At 38.2% G+C, this 16067-nt stretch overlaps 1 protein-coding gene across 2 annotated transcripts in view; it reads right to left on the minus strand.

The window, feature by feature from the left end:
- MORC3 (MORC family CW-type zinc finger 3) overlaps window positions 1–16067 on the minus strand; it is a 64284-nt gene that overhangs the window by 23048 nt on the left and 25169 nt on the right. For both annotated transcript variants that reach the window (XM_053564887.1, XM_053564886.1), the window contains exons 3-9: window positions 13905–14037; window positions 12603–12817; window positions 11613–11760; window positions 10650–10797; window positions 7715–7843; window positions 7378–7497; window positions 4233–4330 (exon numbers count right to left, since the gene is read on the minus strand). In XM_053564887.1, coding sequence (XP_053420862.1) covers window positions 4233–4330; window positions 7378–7497; window positions 7715–7843; window positions 10650–10797; window positions 11613–11760; window positions 12603–12817; window positions 13905–14037 — 991 coding nt within the window. The remainder of the gene's footprint in view (window positions 1–4232; window positions 4331–7377; window positions 7498–7714; window positions 7844–10649; window positions 10798–11612; window positions 11761–12602; window positions 12818–13904; window positions 14038–16067) is intronic.

Here is a 16067-nt window from a genome sequence, read left to right on the forward strand (position 1 = left end):
TTTTGGTTGCAGTCATCATTGTTGTTTGGCGGGCCTGGGCTGGATTCAAACGCGCCAGCTGGTGTATGTGGCTGGCGCCTTAGCAGCTTGAGCCATAGTCTCCAAGCCTCCAAAACTTACCATGCTCAAAGGAAATGCTAAATGAAGCACTTCGGTTTTCAGATTTTTGGATTTGAGGTATTTGGCTAGTAAATATAATGCAAATATTCCAAAACACACACACAAAAATCTATACTCCAAAATACTTCTGGTTCTAAGCATTTCAGACAAGGGATATGCAACCTGTAAGAGTTATCATTATTCTTTCAAACCTTTTTAATTTTCATTTCTTTTGTTGCCTTATTCTGTTAGTTATTTTCTCAAGAACAATAATGGATAGCTAATATATATATATATATTTTTTTTGACCAGGGCTGGATTTGAACCCACCACCCTCGGCATATGGGGCTGGCTCCCTACTACTTGAGCCACAGGTGCTGCCTGGATAGCTAATATTCTTATCTCAATCTCACTCTTAGGAGGAAAGCTACCAATAATTCACCATAGGAATGATGCTTGCTGTTGTTTTATAAATATTCTGCTTAATTATGCCCTTTTACTCATGGTTTTCTTTTTTTTTTTCTCAGACAGAGTTTCACTTTGTTGCCCTCAGTAGAGTGCTGTGGTGTTATAGCTCACAGCAACCTCAAACTTGTGGGCTCAAGTGATTCTCTTGTCTCAGCCTCCTGAGTAGCTGGGACTATAGGTGCCACCACAACGCCAGGCTATTTTTTAGAGATGGGGTCTTAAACTTGCTCAGGCTGGTCTCTAACCTGTAAGCTCAGGTGATATGCCCACCTGGGCCTCCCAGAGTACTAGGTGCGAGCCACCATGCCCAGTCCTTACTCATAGTTTTCTAAGTGTTCCTTAAAAAAAAAAAAAAAAAAAATCACAAATAGGTATTAAAATTTACCAAGTTCATTTTTCTATAAAAAATGACCATAAGGGTTTTCATTTTAACATCAACATGGTAAATTATATTGATTTTTGAATGTTAAAGCCAGCCATAATATCTGGAATATAGCCTACCTGGCTGGTATTATCCTTTTAAGATGTCACTGGATGGTATTTTCTTTTATTTTAATAAAGATACTGTTTATAATCATGAGATTGACATAAATTTCCTGTTTTATAATATACTCTTGAGTTTATTATCAAGGTTATGTGACCTCATAAAACCTTTAAGAAAGTTTTATTAACACTCCAAGTAGTGCTGCAATAAACATGGGAGTGCAGATTCCTCTCCAATATACCACTACATTGTCTTTCTAATATATACCCAGCAGTAAGATTGCTGGATCATATGGTAGTTGTATTATTAGTTATTCTGGGGAAGTGCCATACTGTTCTTCATACTGGCTGCAGTAATTTACATTCCCATATCAGTGTGGAGGGTTCCCTTTTTGTACACCCTCACCAGCATCCATGAAAGCAGTGGTTCTCAACCTTCCTAATGCCGCGACCCTTTAATATAGTTCCTGTGAGTCGCAACCTACAGGTTGAGAACGACTGCATTAAAGGCTAAATTAATTTTTTAAAATATGAGATATATACCCACAGAATATTGTTCAGACATAAAAAGAATGAAACCCTGTCACTTGCAACAACATGGATGGAACTACAGTATATTATCTTAAGTGAAACAAGCCAAAGAAAAATACTACATGTTCTCACTTGTATGCGAACGCTAACAAAACAAAACAAAACCCTCTGAGCCCATGGAAAGAGTATAAAATGATGGCTACCAGAGGCCAGGAAGGATAGTGGGGAGACAAGAATAAAGTGGGGTTGGTTAATGAAGAGAAAAATACCATTAGAAGGAATTAAGATCTAGTATTATTATGATAGCAAGATAGGTAACTATAATTAGGAAAAATTTATTGCATATTCCAAAATAATTGGAAAAGTGGAATGGAAATGTTCCTAACACCAAAAAAATGATAAATGCTTGAGGTGATGGATACCCCAATAACCCTGATTTGATTATTTACACATTGTATTCTTGTATCAAAATAATACATGTACTCCATAAATATGTACAATCATTATACACCCACAAAAATTCTTACTTAAAAATTTAAGAAAGGATGGACAGCACCTGTGGCTCAGTGGGTAGGGCGGCAGCCCCACATACCAAGGGTTGCGGGTTTGAACCCAACCCCAGGCAAACTGCAACAAAAAAATAGCCAGGCATTGTGGCAGGCGCCTGCAGTCCCAGCAACTTGGGAGGCTGAGGCAAGAAAATTGCCTAAGCCCAGGAGTTGGAGGTTGCTATAAACTCTGGTGCATGGCACTCTACCGAGGGTGATAAAGTAAGAGTTTGCTTCTAAAAAAAGAAAAAACATTTTTTTTTTTTTTCCTGATCCCAGTATTTTATTGAGGTTAAATTCTCAGGGCCATCATTTTTATATCTTCTCAGGATTATCTTTGGTAATAAAATGTTTGCATCCAGCACTTGTGAATTGTCCCGCGTAGAACGATTAGATGTAACTGGGTGCTTGACTACTGTCCAGTGTGTCTTCACCTTCCAGGGTTCATTACTTTGCTCCAGACAGGTGATGAGGTCTGGCTTAGAAACAGCAAGCCCATTTCTCTGATTTCAGGGTGTTGCTCCAACTTCTCTACAGATCTCCCAGGATCTGAGGTCACAAGGTGAGAGAAGCTGCAGCAGAGACACTTGGGTCCTCCGGGAGATGCCTCAATGAAGAGGAGACCACCAGAAAAAACATTTTTTAAAGGGCCAGGGGTGGTGGCTCACACCTATAATCCTAGCATTCTGGGAGGCCAAGGCAGGTGGATCGCTTGAGCTCACAGGTTCGAGACCAGCCTGAGCAAGTTTAAGACCCCCGTCTCTTAAAAAAGAAATTATATTGCCAGGGGTCTGCAGTCGCAGCTACTCAGGAGGCTGAGACGAAAGAATTGCCTGAGCCCAGGAGTTTGAGGTTGCTGTGAGCTATGACATCACAGCACTCTACTGAGGATAACAAAGTGAGACTGTCTCAAAAAAAAAAAGAAAATAATAATAATAAAAATAAAAAAAATGCCACTTCCTCAAATGCTTGAATTTAGCATGTGAGAAGTTTTGAATTGATTCAATTTCATTATTCCTTTTTTTTTTTTTGAGACAGTCACCCTCAGTAGAGTGCGGTGGCATCACAGCTCACAGCAACCTCAAATTCTTGGGCTTAAGTGAGTCTCTTGCCTCAGTCTCCCGAGTAGCTAGGACTACAGGTGCCAAGCCACAACACCCAGCTATTTTTTGGTTGCAGTTGTCATTGTTGTTTAGCAGGCCCTGGCCAGGTTCAAACCTACCAGCTCCAGTGTATGTGCCTGGTGCCCTAGTTGCTAAGCTACAGATACCGAGCCAGAATTGATTCAATTTCAAAGAAATATGTCCATATTATCTAAAATGGTGAAAAACTGTTTATGCTATCACTTTAATGTTATTTCTGTAGAATCCATAGTAATATCCTCCTTTTCATTTTTAATAATCTTATAAAAGAACAACCTTTTGGCTTTTTCATCATGTCATTTATCAATTTATTGTCTCTAGGCTAGTGCCAAATCCAGTCCAGGTTCTAGCACTCTATTTTTGGCCAGAGCCCAGTAACGTCCCAAAGGAGCCCCAGCTGTGCCCCCAGGCCATCCTCTGACCACTAGCAGTCTTCTGCTGGCTCCAAAAACTCATAACCTCAAGTAATACTGGGCACTTTCTGCAGACTCGCTCCTATACTCTCTGGCAACACCAGACTGTGTCTACAGACCAGCACTGGCCAGGCTTTCTATTTACCTATTTAAATTATTGACTTCTTTTTAAAGTTTACTTTGGAAATACTTTCAGAACTTTTCCTAAGCTAATTTTTTGCAATCTTGTGGATATTTTTATATGTAATTATAAAATACACCTATAACTATAAAATATACATATACCTTAACATGTAATTATGTAATTATTAAGGTATAATTTACATTATAGAATTTAAGAAAATGGGTGGCTGAGGAGCTTAGGTAGAAACTAATCTTACTGTCTTTATTCATTCTAGAAATTATAATCTATTCCATCACAAGTAGTATATTCTAACCTATCTTTACTGATGAGGTATTTCTGAGATTCAGGAAAAATAAGGTAAGTTCCTGCTTTCTTACTAATCATTCCTAGGAATCTCAGTCAATAATTTAAATAGGTAACATACCTGTACTCATTAGTATAGTCGAAATCTTGTTTATTATGAGTTGGCTTAAGGAAATTACATTCTATAATTCCAACTACTCCAACACCCATGTTGTTGGCCTGAAAAAATAAAACAAAATCAGCATTTTAAGCATAAGTTACGATGCTCAAAATAATTACCCTTAAAGATTTACAGTTTGTATTAAATATTATGATTCTCATGAAATTGAGACTGAAAAAACACTGGTAAGCAATATACGTTCCCGAGAGTTAATTCCTAAATATATTTTGAGCCTTCCTCCAAAACCACTTCTCCTGTTGACAAGAATCCCTTTAGACCGTGTTATCATCCCCAGTTTTATATGAGGGAAAAAGCACTAGTTCTACTAGGATACGATTTCTTCAAGAACAGTAACCACGAATAACTCGTTTCAGTATGTGTAGTTCCCAGCAAAGGCTCTGGCATATAATATTTCAAATAATCCTAGACAGAAGTTAGTAGTTTACCCAGATGCTAATGATAATGAAATAAAAACACAGGTCATTTGAATTATTTTTTAAACGCTGCTAGCTGAAATACTGAACTTAAAGTATATGAGTCATATTCTGGTTATCTATTACAGGCATAATTTGTTTATGATTATAGCTCACTTCTGAGCCTACATACAAAAAGGAAAATAACATGTAACTTATAAAATGAAAATTTTCATTAACTACAGACCAAATCACATGAATCCAACTGTCGTGCTGCTCTAATAAAGACTATCAGTGATTCCTCATCTGGCACCATTTGTAAACCACAGTAAATAACAAGACTCCCTCAATTTGTAGTTCTTATCCATCTTTTTTCCAGTGGCATCTTCCTCTCTCTCGTTCTGTTCTCCAATTAAAATATGGTTCAGCCACAGCAAACTATTCCCTGTGTAATGTCATACTCTCAGAAGCCTCTTTCTCTTCCTTTGAAGATGTTTTTTCTGCCTAGAAAGAGCCCTTCCAGATTTTACACAGTGAAGTCAGAGACTCATCTCAACCAACACTTACTCATAGAAACCTTTTTTGATGTTTCCATCGGTCCCATCAAATTGAGCTCTAAGGGCACGCTCAGTATCTTACCATGTTTTTATGCTGAGCATCTAGCATGGCGAATCATAATGGGTATCTGATACCTATTTAATGTTTAATCAATCCACAGAATGGAAATATTGGGCCCAGTCTATCATGTAGTAAAGTCAAATGTTACAAGTTTGCTGTAACAGTCTATTTTTGCCAATCAAACTTAAATCAGAAATCATAGGCCAGACACAGTGGCTTATACCTGTAATCCTAGCACTTGGGAGGCCAAGGCAGGTGGATTGTCTGAGCTCACAGGTTCAAGACCAGCCTGAGCCAGAGTGAGACCTTGTCTCAAAAAAATAGCCGTGCATTGTGGCAAGAGAATCGCTTGAACCCAAGAGTTTGAGGTTGCTATGATGCCACGGCACTCTACCAAGGGCAACCAAGTGAGAGACTGTCTCAAAAAACAAAAAAAGAAAAGAAAAGAAAAGAAATTGTGCACAATATAAGTTTAACTGGGTTGGAAAAATGGGCTAATACCTCAGTTAAGTCTGATTCATAAATCATAAAAAATTTATTTTCTATAGCAGATACATTTCTTTTGAAGCCTGAAACATGAGTCCTATTACTAAAAGCACATTTCTAATTACCTGTGAAGTACATTAACTTTACTAGCACATCATATATTTCTGACAAAAATTAGCATTTCATGTACAAACGAAAAATATCATTTTAGCTGTCACTGTACTTCATACACATATGAAGTGGCTGCTAGATTTTAAAATTTATTTTCTGACTGAAATTAGTAGTTTCAAAGGTGAGCCCAACAAAGTTCATTTACTTCTGCAAAAATGCTATATTCTAGGTGTATGCTGTATAGACTTATGTGAAGCAGAGTTAGAAATCCCTGTTGAATAGCATTCAAAAAAAAATTTGCACTATTATACTAACTGGAGTTCATATCATTTTACAAAAACTTTAGAATGAGGGCGGCGCCTGTGGCTCAAGGAGTAGGGCGCCGGTCCCATATGCCGGAGGTGGCAGGTTCAAACCCAGCCCCGGCCAAAGAATCACAAAAAAAAAAGAAAAAAAAATTTAGAATGAAATAATAAGACAAACAGAAAATAAAAACCAGAGAACTGTAAAACAAAATCATGCCTAGCCTTGAAAGCTTTAATAAAGTTGTTTTTAAGAATTAACACTGAATTCTTAAAATAATCACAGGATTCCTATCAAATGCTGTTAAAAGACATGTGCCTGTGTTGGTCTTTTCTCTCCCTTCAGGTCTACCTGGAAGCGGAATGGGGGTTAAACACTCATGAATAGGACTCTTAGTCTCCCTTTACCTCTAACAGTCTAACTATTCTGAAGCAAATAGGACTTCTTAGTCTTTCTCTATCTCGGAGGGTCTCTAGACAATTCATTTAAAAAGTCATGAGTTAAAAAAAAAACATTAGACTCAGTATTTATTCTGGTTCTGTGAAACATTCTTTCCAGGTTGTGTAAGATTTACAGCAGGTAACCCTCCTGCCTTCTACAAGGCCTCCAGCAGGTACCCTTTAGTATTTTACACCACATCCAAGTTACTGACTTATGGCATGCCCACCACCTCCTGAACTACACATATATCCCTCCTAAATGGCACCAGAATGTTTACCCAGAGGGATTCGACTCACTTACCCTAACTCAGGGCTGATGCCATTTTGGTGGCAGACCATCTGCTGGTAGATGTTCTTAATAAATTCCTACTATCAATTCTACTTGGCCTGGTTCTTTGCAGTGCCCTCAACTCTTAACATCTAATGAATGGCCTATGTCTGAGATTCAGAGTCCCTGTTAGGTCTTACGCAAGTTGCTTAATCTATTTACTAGCCTCAATTTCCTATTTGTAAAGTGGAAATAAAATAAATATTTTGTCTCTTACCCACAAGATTGTTCAAGATCAACTGAATAAAAGTTCAAATGCCATACTAATATTACTTTAAAAAGTTTGACATTTAAAAACTCATAGGTAAAAAAAGCATAGTAAAATTATTTAACATTTGACCCAACAGCATTTATTATAACTTTTGTAAAAAAACAATAGATATTTTCTTTTCAAATGTAAAGCTTACCCTTAACTGACATCCAACTTTTTCATAGGCTTTGATGAGTCTATTTTTGTGATACATCATTATTCCATAATGATCTTTGTTTCTGCAGTTGAATCCAAAAGTAATTCTCACTGTTTTAGTCTTAAAATGTTAAGGAAAATTCTGAACACAACACCTTCTCACTTCAAGTCATCCTTTCTATTTCACTATTTAGTTAAGTACAGTAGTACACCACGCAGCCAAGTCTGAGAGGATGAGAATCCATACGAGGATAGAGAGAGACAGGGGAAAAGCAAATAGACTTGACTGACATCTGTTTATACTATAGATTCATCAAAAGGGAAAAAAGAAAGGATACTAAAAATTTGGGTCGGTAAACATCACGTTCAATGTAGGCGAGACTCTTCGAAACTAGTTGTGTCTTTACTTTCTGTCCACGTAAGATGATCTGCATTCTTGGCTTTAAGTATAATATACTGCAGTAAGCCTATGAAGAAACATAACAATATTTGTACTTTACAAATAATTACCAACAAGTTTGTTCAACATACTTAGGTGAAGATTTAAATAGAAACCTATCACCTTGTTGATAAAAGACACACTACACCTCTTCAATAAAATAATATAGACTACAGACCTATATTAGTTTTTTTGATTTTTTCTTTTTTTTTTTTTTTTTGTAGAGACAGAGTTTCACTTTATGGCCCTCGGTAGAGTGCCGCGGCGTCACACAGCTCACAGCAACCTCCAACTCCTGGGCCTAGGCGATTCTCCTGCCTCAGCCTCCCGAGTAGCTGGGACTATAGGCGCCCGCCACAACGCCCAGCTATTTTTTTGTTGCAGTTTGGCCGGGGCCGGTTTTGAACCTGCCACCCTCGGTATATGGGGCCGGCGCCCTGCTCACTGAGCCACAGGCGCCGCCCGTTTTTCTGATTTTTTCATTAAAAATAAATTCAATATATTGTGACCAATAAAAATGACACGCAAAATACAATCTACTGACCTATATGTAGGTACTAAAGTGTTATTGAGTGAATAAAAGTTACAAAGCACCATGTATGATATGATCTCATTTTAATTAAAAAAAAAATTACGTATGAAGGACATTTTCTGACTTTTCTGTCAAGTACATATACTGCTTTTATAATTTAAAAAGCAAAAATAAAATAAATGTTATTTTGGCAAAAATAACAAGAGTAAACTTGATAAAGAAAATAATTCTAAACAATGAATGCATCAACACTTGAGCAAAGTAAACAATGCTTTATTAAAATTAAGCTGTAACAACAAGCAGTTATTCCTATGTTTTCATTTCTTTTTGTAAAAACTTATTTTAAGACTAGTCAAATGTAGCAGTGAGAGTGGAAAAGTAACAAATCTATAACTAGTTGTGACTAATTAGTTGTAAACACCACTGCACTCAGACCCGCTTGTTTTTATTTCTTAACAGATTGAAAGTTGAGATACTTTAGAAACTTAACCAAACTTCATACCCTGAAACTTTCTTTTTTGAGACAGTCTCACTGTGTCACCCTCAGTAGAGTACCATGGCGTCACAGCTCACAGCAACCTCAAACTCCTGGGCTTAAGCGATTCTCGTCTCAGGCTCCCAAATAGCTGGGACTACAGGAGCCCGTCACCAACAGCCAGCTAGTTTTTGGCTGTAGTTGTTATTGTTGTTTAGCAGGCCCAGGCTGGGTTTGAACCCACCAGCTGCGGTGTATGTAGCTAACGCCCTAGCTGCTGAGCTACAGGCACCAAGCCATACTCTGAAACATTTTAAAATATATTCTTCCGTGCCTGCCTCAGAGCTATCAGAAAGCTCTGAAGGAAACTCATTGACTAACAAAAAGGGTAGATGAAAAGTTCAACACAAAACTAAAATTTTTTTTTTTTTTTTGGTAGAGACAGAGTCTCACTTTCTGGCCCTCGGTAGAGTGCCGTGGCCTCACACAGCTCACAGCAACCTCCAACTCCTGGGCTTAAGCGATTCTCTTGCCTCAGCCTCCCGAGTAGCTGGGACTACAGGCACCCACCACAATGCCCGGCTATTTTTTGGTTGCAGTTTGGCCGGGGCCGGGTTTGAACCCGCCACCCTCGGTATATGGGGTCGGCGCCTTACCGACTGAGCCACAGGCGCCGCCCCACAAAACTAAAATTTTAACAGGTTTCTTAAATGTTTTCCTGACTCCTTATTTCAAAAGTGGTACTTGGTAGTACACTAAAACTATAGCATTTGCTCTGGTTGCCCCTGGACCTAGTTCATTCTTGTGAAATAGCTATGCGCTAGGATATACCCGCGAAACACATTACAGTAAGTTGAGGAATTGTATTTGCCATTGCAGTTGCTAGGATCTCAGAGAAAGTTATATGACAAATCTGTAAATGTCAAATATAGCCTCAGCTTAAGGTTATGAAATAATTCTGTAAGAGCAGGAAAAAAATAAAAGCAAAAAGCTAGTATCTCATCTTCCCAAATACAAAACTTGATGTTAATATATCAAATGTTGTTATATCAAAATATTAATTTCTCTAATCTTAAAAACATACATTTCTAAGTCAAATATCAGATAGTTATCATAAAATTATGTTAATATACATTATCTAGAGTCTATAATTTATTATTTTAGGAAGACAATTATGGCATATTATGTATTTTACAATATTTAAAAATTTTAAAAGACACTTTGATGTTTTGTGGTTCAATTAATTTTTTTTTTTTTTTTAAGACAGAGCCCTTAGCTGTTGCCCTAGGTAGAGTGCCGTGGCATCACAGCTCACAGCAACCTCAAACTCCTGGGCTCAAGTGAGTCTCTTGCCTCAGCCTCTCGAGTAGCTGGGACTACAGGCACCCACCACAACACCCAGCCCTTTTTTGATTGTAGTTGTCATTGTTGTTTGGCAGGCCCAGGCTGGATTCGAACCTGCCAGCTCTGGTGTATGTGGCTGGTGGCTGGTGCCTTAGCCACTTGAGCTACAGGCACTGAGCCTCAATTAATTATTAATAGTATAGTCATCATACAATATACTGAGTCCAGTATTATCAATTCAAATAATCTAAGCACACAGTAAAAGAACTATAAGCACTGAACTTAATGAATTCACAATTAAAAAAAAAGTTTTCTAAGCAAATAAAACAAGCAGTGAACTAATAAAGCTTAATGAGCTGGTTCATGACTGAGATACTTCAGAGACCACTGGTAGCCTTTATAACACAAGAGGTTAACAAGCTCCCCTAATACTACCATCATTTGAAAATTTTCTCATGTCCAAAAGGAGAGTGGAATACAGACCCGCAGGGAATAGTCACTCTCAGGGGCAATTTGGTCCATCCTTTCTTGCTTCTTGTACCCTTTCTTCCCTGTTGTCTCATCTAAATCCTCAGGAATTCTGATGTCATATTTATCCTTTTCGAAGTCGAACTCTGTTGAATTTTTGTAGCTGTAAAAATAATTTTTAGAAAGAACCAAAATTTAACTTCACAGCATGATAACCAAGTAAATATTTTCAGTGGTAAGAAAGAGTAAGTGGCCAGGTGCAGTGGCTCACGCCTGTAATCCTAGCACTCTGAGAGGCCAAGGTGGGTGCACAGCTGGAGGTCAGGAGTTTGAGACCAGCCTGAATGAGATCTCGTCTCTACAAAAAACAGAAGAAATTAGCCAGGGATGGTGATGCACACCTATAATCCTAGCCATTCAGGAAGCTGGGGCAGGAAGATTGCTTGGGCCTAGGAGTTTGAGGATGAAGTGAGCTATGATGATACCACTGCCCTCTAGCCAAAAAAAAAAAAAAAAAAAAAACAGAGAAGTTAAATAATAAACCTGCACATGGTGGACCTCATGACAAGGGAAAAGGTGCTAAAGTAAGGGGTAGGAGGAATTCACAAAGGAAGGTGAAGGGAATCCCTCTCACTCATACATGGATAGAGGGAAATGACACAACCACTCTGGAAAACAGTCCGGCAGCTTCTTAAAAAACTAAAACTTCTATATGACACAGTAATCAGACTCCTTTCAGAAAAATGAAGTCTGTATTTCCCACAATAACCTGTACATGAATGTTTATAGCTGTATTTGTAATATCCCAAAACGGTAAACAACAACCCAGATATCCTTTGACAAGTGAATAAACAAATCATTAATTATGCAAAAAAATGAGTACTACTCTGGGCAACAAGGGATGAACATAATGAAACCAACCCTTCACACACACTTTACTTCCCAAATGTTCAACATCTACCTGAGGTCTACATTTACCTTCTAAGGTTCCAAATGATGATTCTCGTCCCCTTCTTACCCATAATAGCATCAAGTTCTGCCAGTAACTCCTGTTCCGTAGAAAACAGAGAATGTTCCAGAATTGCAGCAAGGCTGGCTTTGGATTCTGATAAATTAATCATCTGTCGTATATTTTAAGTTAAAGACTTAGACTGCCAAGACATTTTTCACTATTAATATGGAAACCAACTCTATCAACTTAAATAACAGAAAAACTATTTCCTGTCTGAGTGCAGCAGCTCACACCTATAATCTCTGCACTTTGGGAAACTGAGATGGGAGATCACCTGAAGTCAGGAGTTCAAGATCAGCCTGGGCAGGACAGTGAAACTTTGTTTCTACATAAACTTTATTAGCTGAGTGTGGTGATGCACACCTACAGTCCTTGCTACTCAGTAAGCTGAGCTAGGAGCATTCTTGAGCCCAGGTGCTGGAGGCTATAGTAAGCTATGATAACACTATTACACTCTAGCCTGAGTGACAGCCTGTCTCCAAGAATAAACAACCAAGCAATTTTTCCTAAATTCTTTTCTAAGAATTTGGTGTTTGATTTCAAGTAAACACCAAGAGAGATAAAAAATAAACACGTTTATTATTATTCCAATATTTCAATGTGTTTATACAAAAGACATTTTCTAATAGTTCTCCTACTTTTCATGGTCATTAGCAAAATTTTCGAGCCACGTTACAAAATCTTGTCAGTTCACAATAAACCTGAAATAAACAGAAGAGCTATGGAAAAGTTTAACACAAAATGTTAAAGATTTTATGCTGAAGATTCCTGTGGTGCAAAAGAGAAGATAAAGGAACAAACCCTTAGCCTCAGGTGTGGGGTAAAGGCACTGAACTCTAGCAAGGTCTAGAATATATGTGATTCAAAAAGAAGAATTTGGAGGAAGGCAAAAGGACAGAATTTTAGAATACTTCTTCAGCTGCGCCACAGCTTTTATTTTACAATCAAAAGGATATGGTGCTTGTTGAATGCCACTATTGGGACAACAACGTGTTCTGCTTTTATGATTTCCAAGTAGGTTTGAGACAAGAAGCCCACGCTCATGCTTTCTCCATTTTTGGTAAAAACAATCGCATCTTTACCCAAACGCATAGAACCTGACTTGAAGCCATTCCCATACAATCCAACTGGGACATGACCATTCACGGTGACTTTGTCACTGAAGCCAAAGCTAAAAAGAAAAGATTTTTAAAATAATTATCTATAATTCTTATTTTTCTCTACATTCAACAAGAATATTACCAAGTAAAAGCATGGATTCAGGTGCTGGCCTTCTTCCTACTTCTATAATCTTGGGCATATTACAGTAGAACCTCTGTAAGTTGACTACCCAAGGGACTGTAACAAACTGGTCAACATATGGAGGTGGTCAATATAAGGAACTAGGCCTGCTGTACTGATACATACATGTGGTACATGTTTGGTCTATGAAAACCAGGTCAACTTAATGACGTAGTCAATGCAGGGAGGTGGTCAACTATGGAGATTCTACTGTGCTTTTTAATCTATTTGATGTGTTCCCCTATCTCTGAAATGAAGGAAACCAAATCTACAGGGCCACAAGGATTTTGGGAGCTCACTGCCTGACACACTCTCACTAAATGGTGGCATTATAATCTGGGTTCCTGGGACCTTCAGATTTTACCCTGTGAATCTCTTCCTCTAAGTTGGAAGATTCTCTTGTTTTCAGTAAGCCTACTAAGGTATGATTAATAATGGTCAACTGACTTTTTTATGGCAGCATGAGAAATAAAGAACAGCATAAAAGCCTTTACCTCTAAATTCTCCCTCTACCCTGCACTTGTATCACTGTCTCTCACTATTCATTTAGGCACAATCGGATTCATACCAACATCCTGTCCTATGGCTCTAGAACCCCAGGCCTTATAACTATTTCATGCTGCTTTCTCATTTTTTCAATCCTGTGAAAGTAACCCTCCCCACAAATGGTTAAGTTTTATTAGAAATACTGGCTAAACCTAATTTACACTAAAGTATGAATCACTGATATCAATGTGCTACAACTCTAAAGAAATGGTGGAATTTCAGGCAAGTCAGACAAGGGAAGGGGAAAATGAGAATAGTGGGGACTGCCTAATACTCTATTATTAAAAAATGATGGTCTCTTAAGAGAACAGATCACAACAGATACCATTTCATGTTTAAAAAATAAAAAGTAAAGACGAAAAGTATGACACATGAAGCTCTTCAACTAGGTAAAAGCAGTGATTTTAAGAAGTATCACACACTGTACATACCTTAGCATTTTATGTAATTTATCTGAAGTCATACCATTCCCATTATCGGTGAACGTTAAGCATATGTGGTTATTTATCACTGTTTTGTCAATCCATATCTGTTTAGCATTCACATCAGGATCATAAGCATTATCTGGGAAATAAAAGTTTTGAGAAATTCTGATTTTACATTTTAAAGAATAGCAATTAGTTCAGAATAATCCTATATCAAGCAATAAACTACATTTTTAAGACAACTTTAAAAGTTGAAATTTTTAGTAACTAAGATTTGAAAACATAAAATTAAGCTGCATCCACTATATATTAATTGACTATTACAAAATTAACACTTTCCAAAGCCTTCTATGTTAAATAGAGAGCAAAGACTTACACCTATGGCACTGAAGAAGTATAAAGGAAAAAAATCACTGCACTATAGAGGTAATTTAGAGAGAGCCTAGCCTGTTAAAAGGGGAACTGAGAGTTGAGTGTAACTAGCCCCACACGTTGAAATGGAAGGTGCACAACAGTTAGTGAATAAACGAGAAAGCAGTATCATTTTCTGCTAAACTACAACACAGATGGAAGATTTACCTTCTACGTATTTCTTCAAATGGTGGGTAACCTTTATCAGTTTAACTGAAGTTTCTAATGGCTGTTACATTTCTTTTTTTTTTTTTGTAGAGACAGAGTCTCACTTTACTGCCCTCAGTAGAGTACTGTGGCGTCACACGGCTCACAGCAACCTCCAGCTCTTGGGCTTAGGTGATTCTCCTGCCTCAGCCTCCCGAGTAGCTGGGACTACAGGTGCCCACCACAACGCATGGCTATTTTTTTTGTTGCAGTTTGGCAGGGGCTGGGTTTGAACCTGCCACCCTCGGTATATGGGGCTGGCGCCCTACTCACTGAGCCATAGGCGCCGCCCTGGCTGTTACATTTCTATATTCTTTTTTTTTTTTTTTTTTTGAGACAGTCTCACTATGTCACCCTTGGTAGAGTGCAGTGCTGTCACAGCTCACAGCAACCTCAAACTCTTAGGTTTAAGCGTTTCTCTTGCCTCAGCCTCCCAAGTAGCTGGAACTACAGGCGCCCACCACAACTCCCAGCTTCTTTTTTTTTTTTTGTTACAGTTGTTGTCGTTTAAGAGGGCCAGCCCGGGTTTAAACCCACCAGCCTCTGTGTATGTGGCCAGCGCCCTAACCACTGAGCTACAGGTGCCAAGCCCCGATTCGACATTCTTATTTAGCATACTCATTTCTGAGTGTAAGTATGAAGAAATACAGTAAAGAGGGTGGCGCCTGTGGCTCAACGGGTAGGGCGCCGGTCCCATATGCCGGAGGTGGCGGGTTCAAGCCCAGCCCCGGCCAAAAAAAAAAAAAAAAAAAAAAAAAAAGAAATACAGTAAAGAATGAAAAATATTTGAAGAGTAGCAGTAATAACATCAACTTATGAATTATCAAGATCCATCTGAATATTCCTTAACAAAATAATAATACCTTGAGATATATTTTGAAGTCCTTATAAAAATTGATTTTGAACTATCCTTCCATAAGGCAGCCCATAATTACATAATATTTCTTTTCAACCATTTCAAGATAGATGGTGTTTCGTACAAAAAAAGAAACTTGAAATTTGACACACCACAAAGAGCACCATGAAAGTTATGGTTAGTTCTTCTATGTTACCATAAAAAATAATGTCCACAAGGCTGGGCGCAGTGGCTCACGCCTGTAATCCTAGCATTCTGGGAGGCTGAGGCAGGTGGATTGCCTGAGCTCAGGAGTTCGACACGAACCTGAGCCAGAGGAAGATCTTTCTAAAAATAGCCGGGCGTTGTAGTGGGAACCCAGCTACTCGGGAGGCCAAGGCAAGATAATCACTTGAGCCCAAGAGTTTGAGGTTGCTGTGAGTTGTGACACCATAGCACTCTACCAAGGGCAACAAAGTGAGACTCTTTCGAGAAAAAAAAAAAACAAAAAACAAAAAACAGTCCACAAATATCTGCAATGTTATAGTAGGCCACTCTGGGGTTTAAACAAAGCATCTGTATAGCACACAATAGCTTGAATGCTTTGAAAAAATCAAACTATACCAAAGAAAAGACGGTTCCTAAGTCCCTTAAAAGTTATTTGTTTTCTTTTTCTTGTAAATCCAAGACAGAACTCTTCCTTGATAAAGAATCAG

Source organism: Nycticebus coucang, chromosome 16 (assembly GCF_027406575.1).
Source record: "Nycticebus coucang isolate mNycCou1 chromosome 16, mNycCou1.pri, whole genome shotgun sequence".
Taxonomy (NCBI): domain Eukaryota; kingdom Metazoa; phylum Chordata; class Mammalia; order Primates; family Lorisidae; genus Nycticebus; species Nycticebus coucang.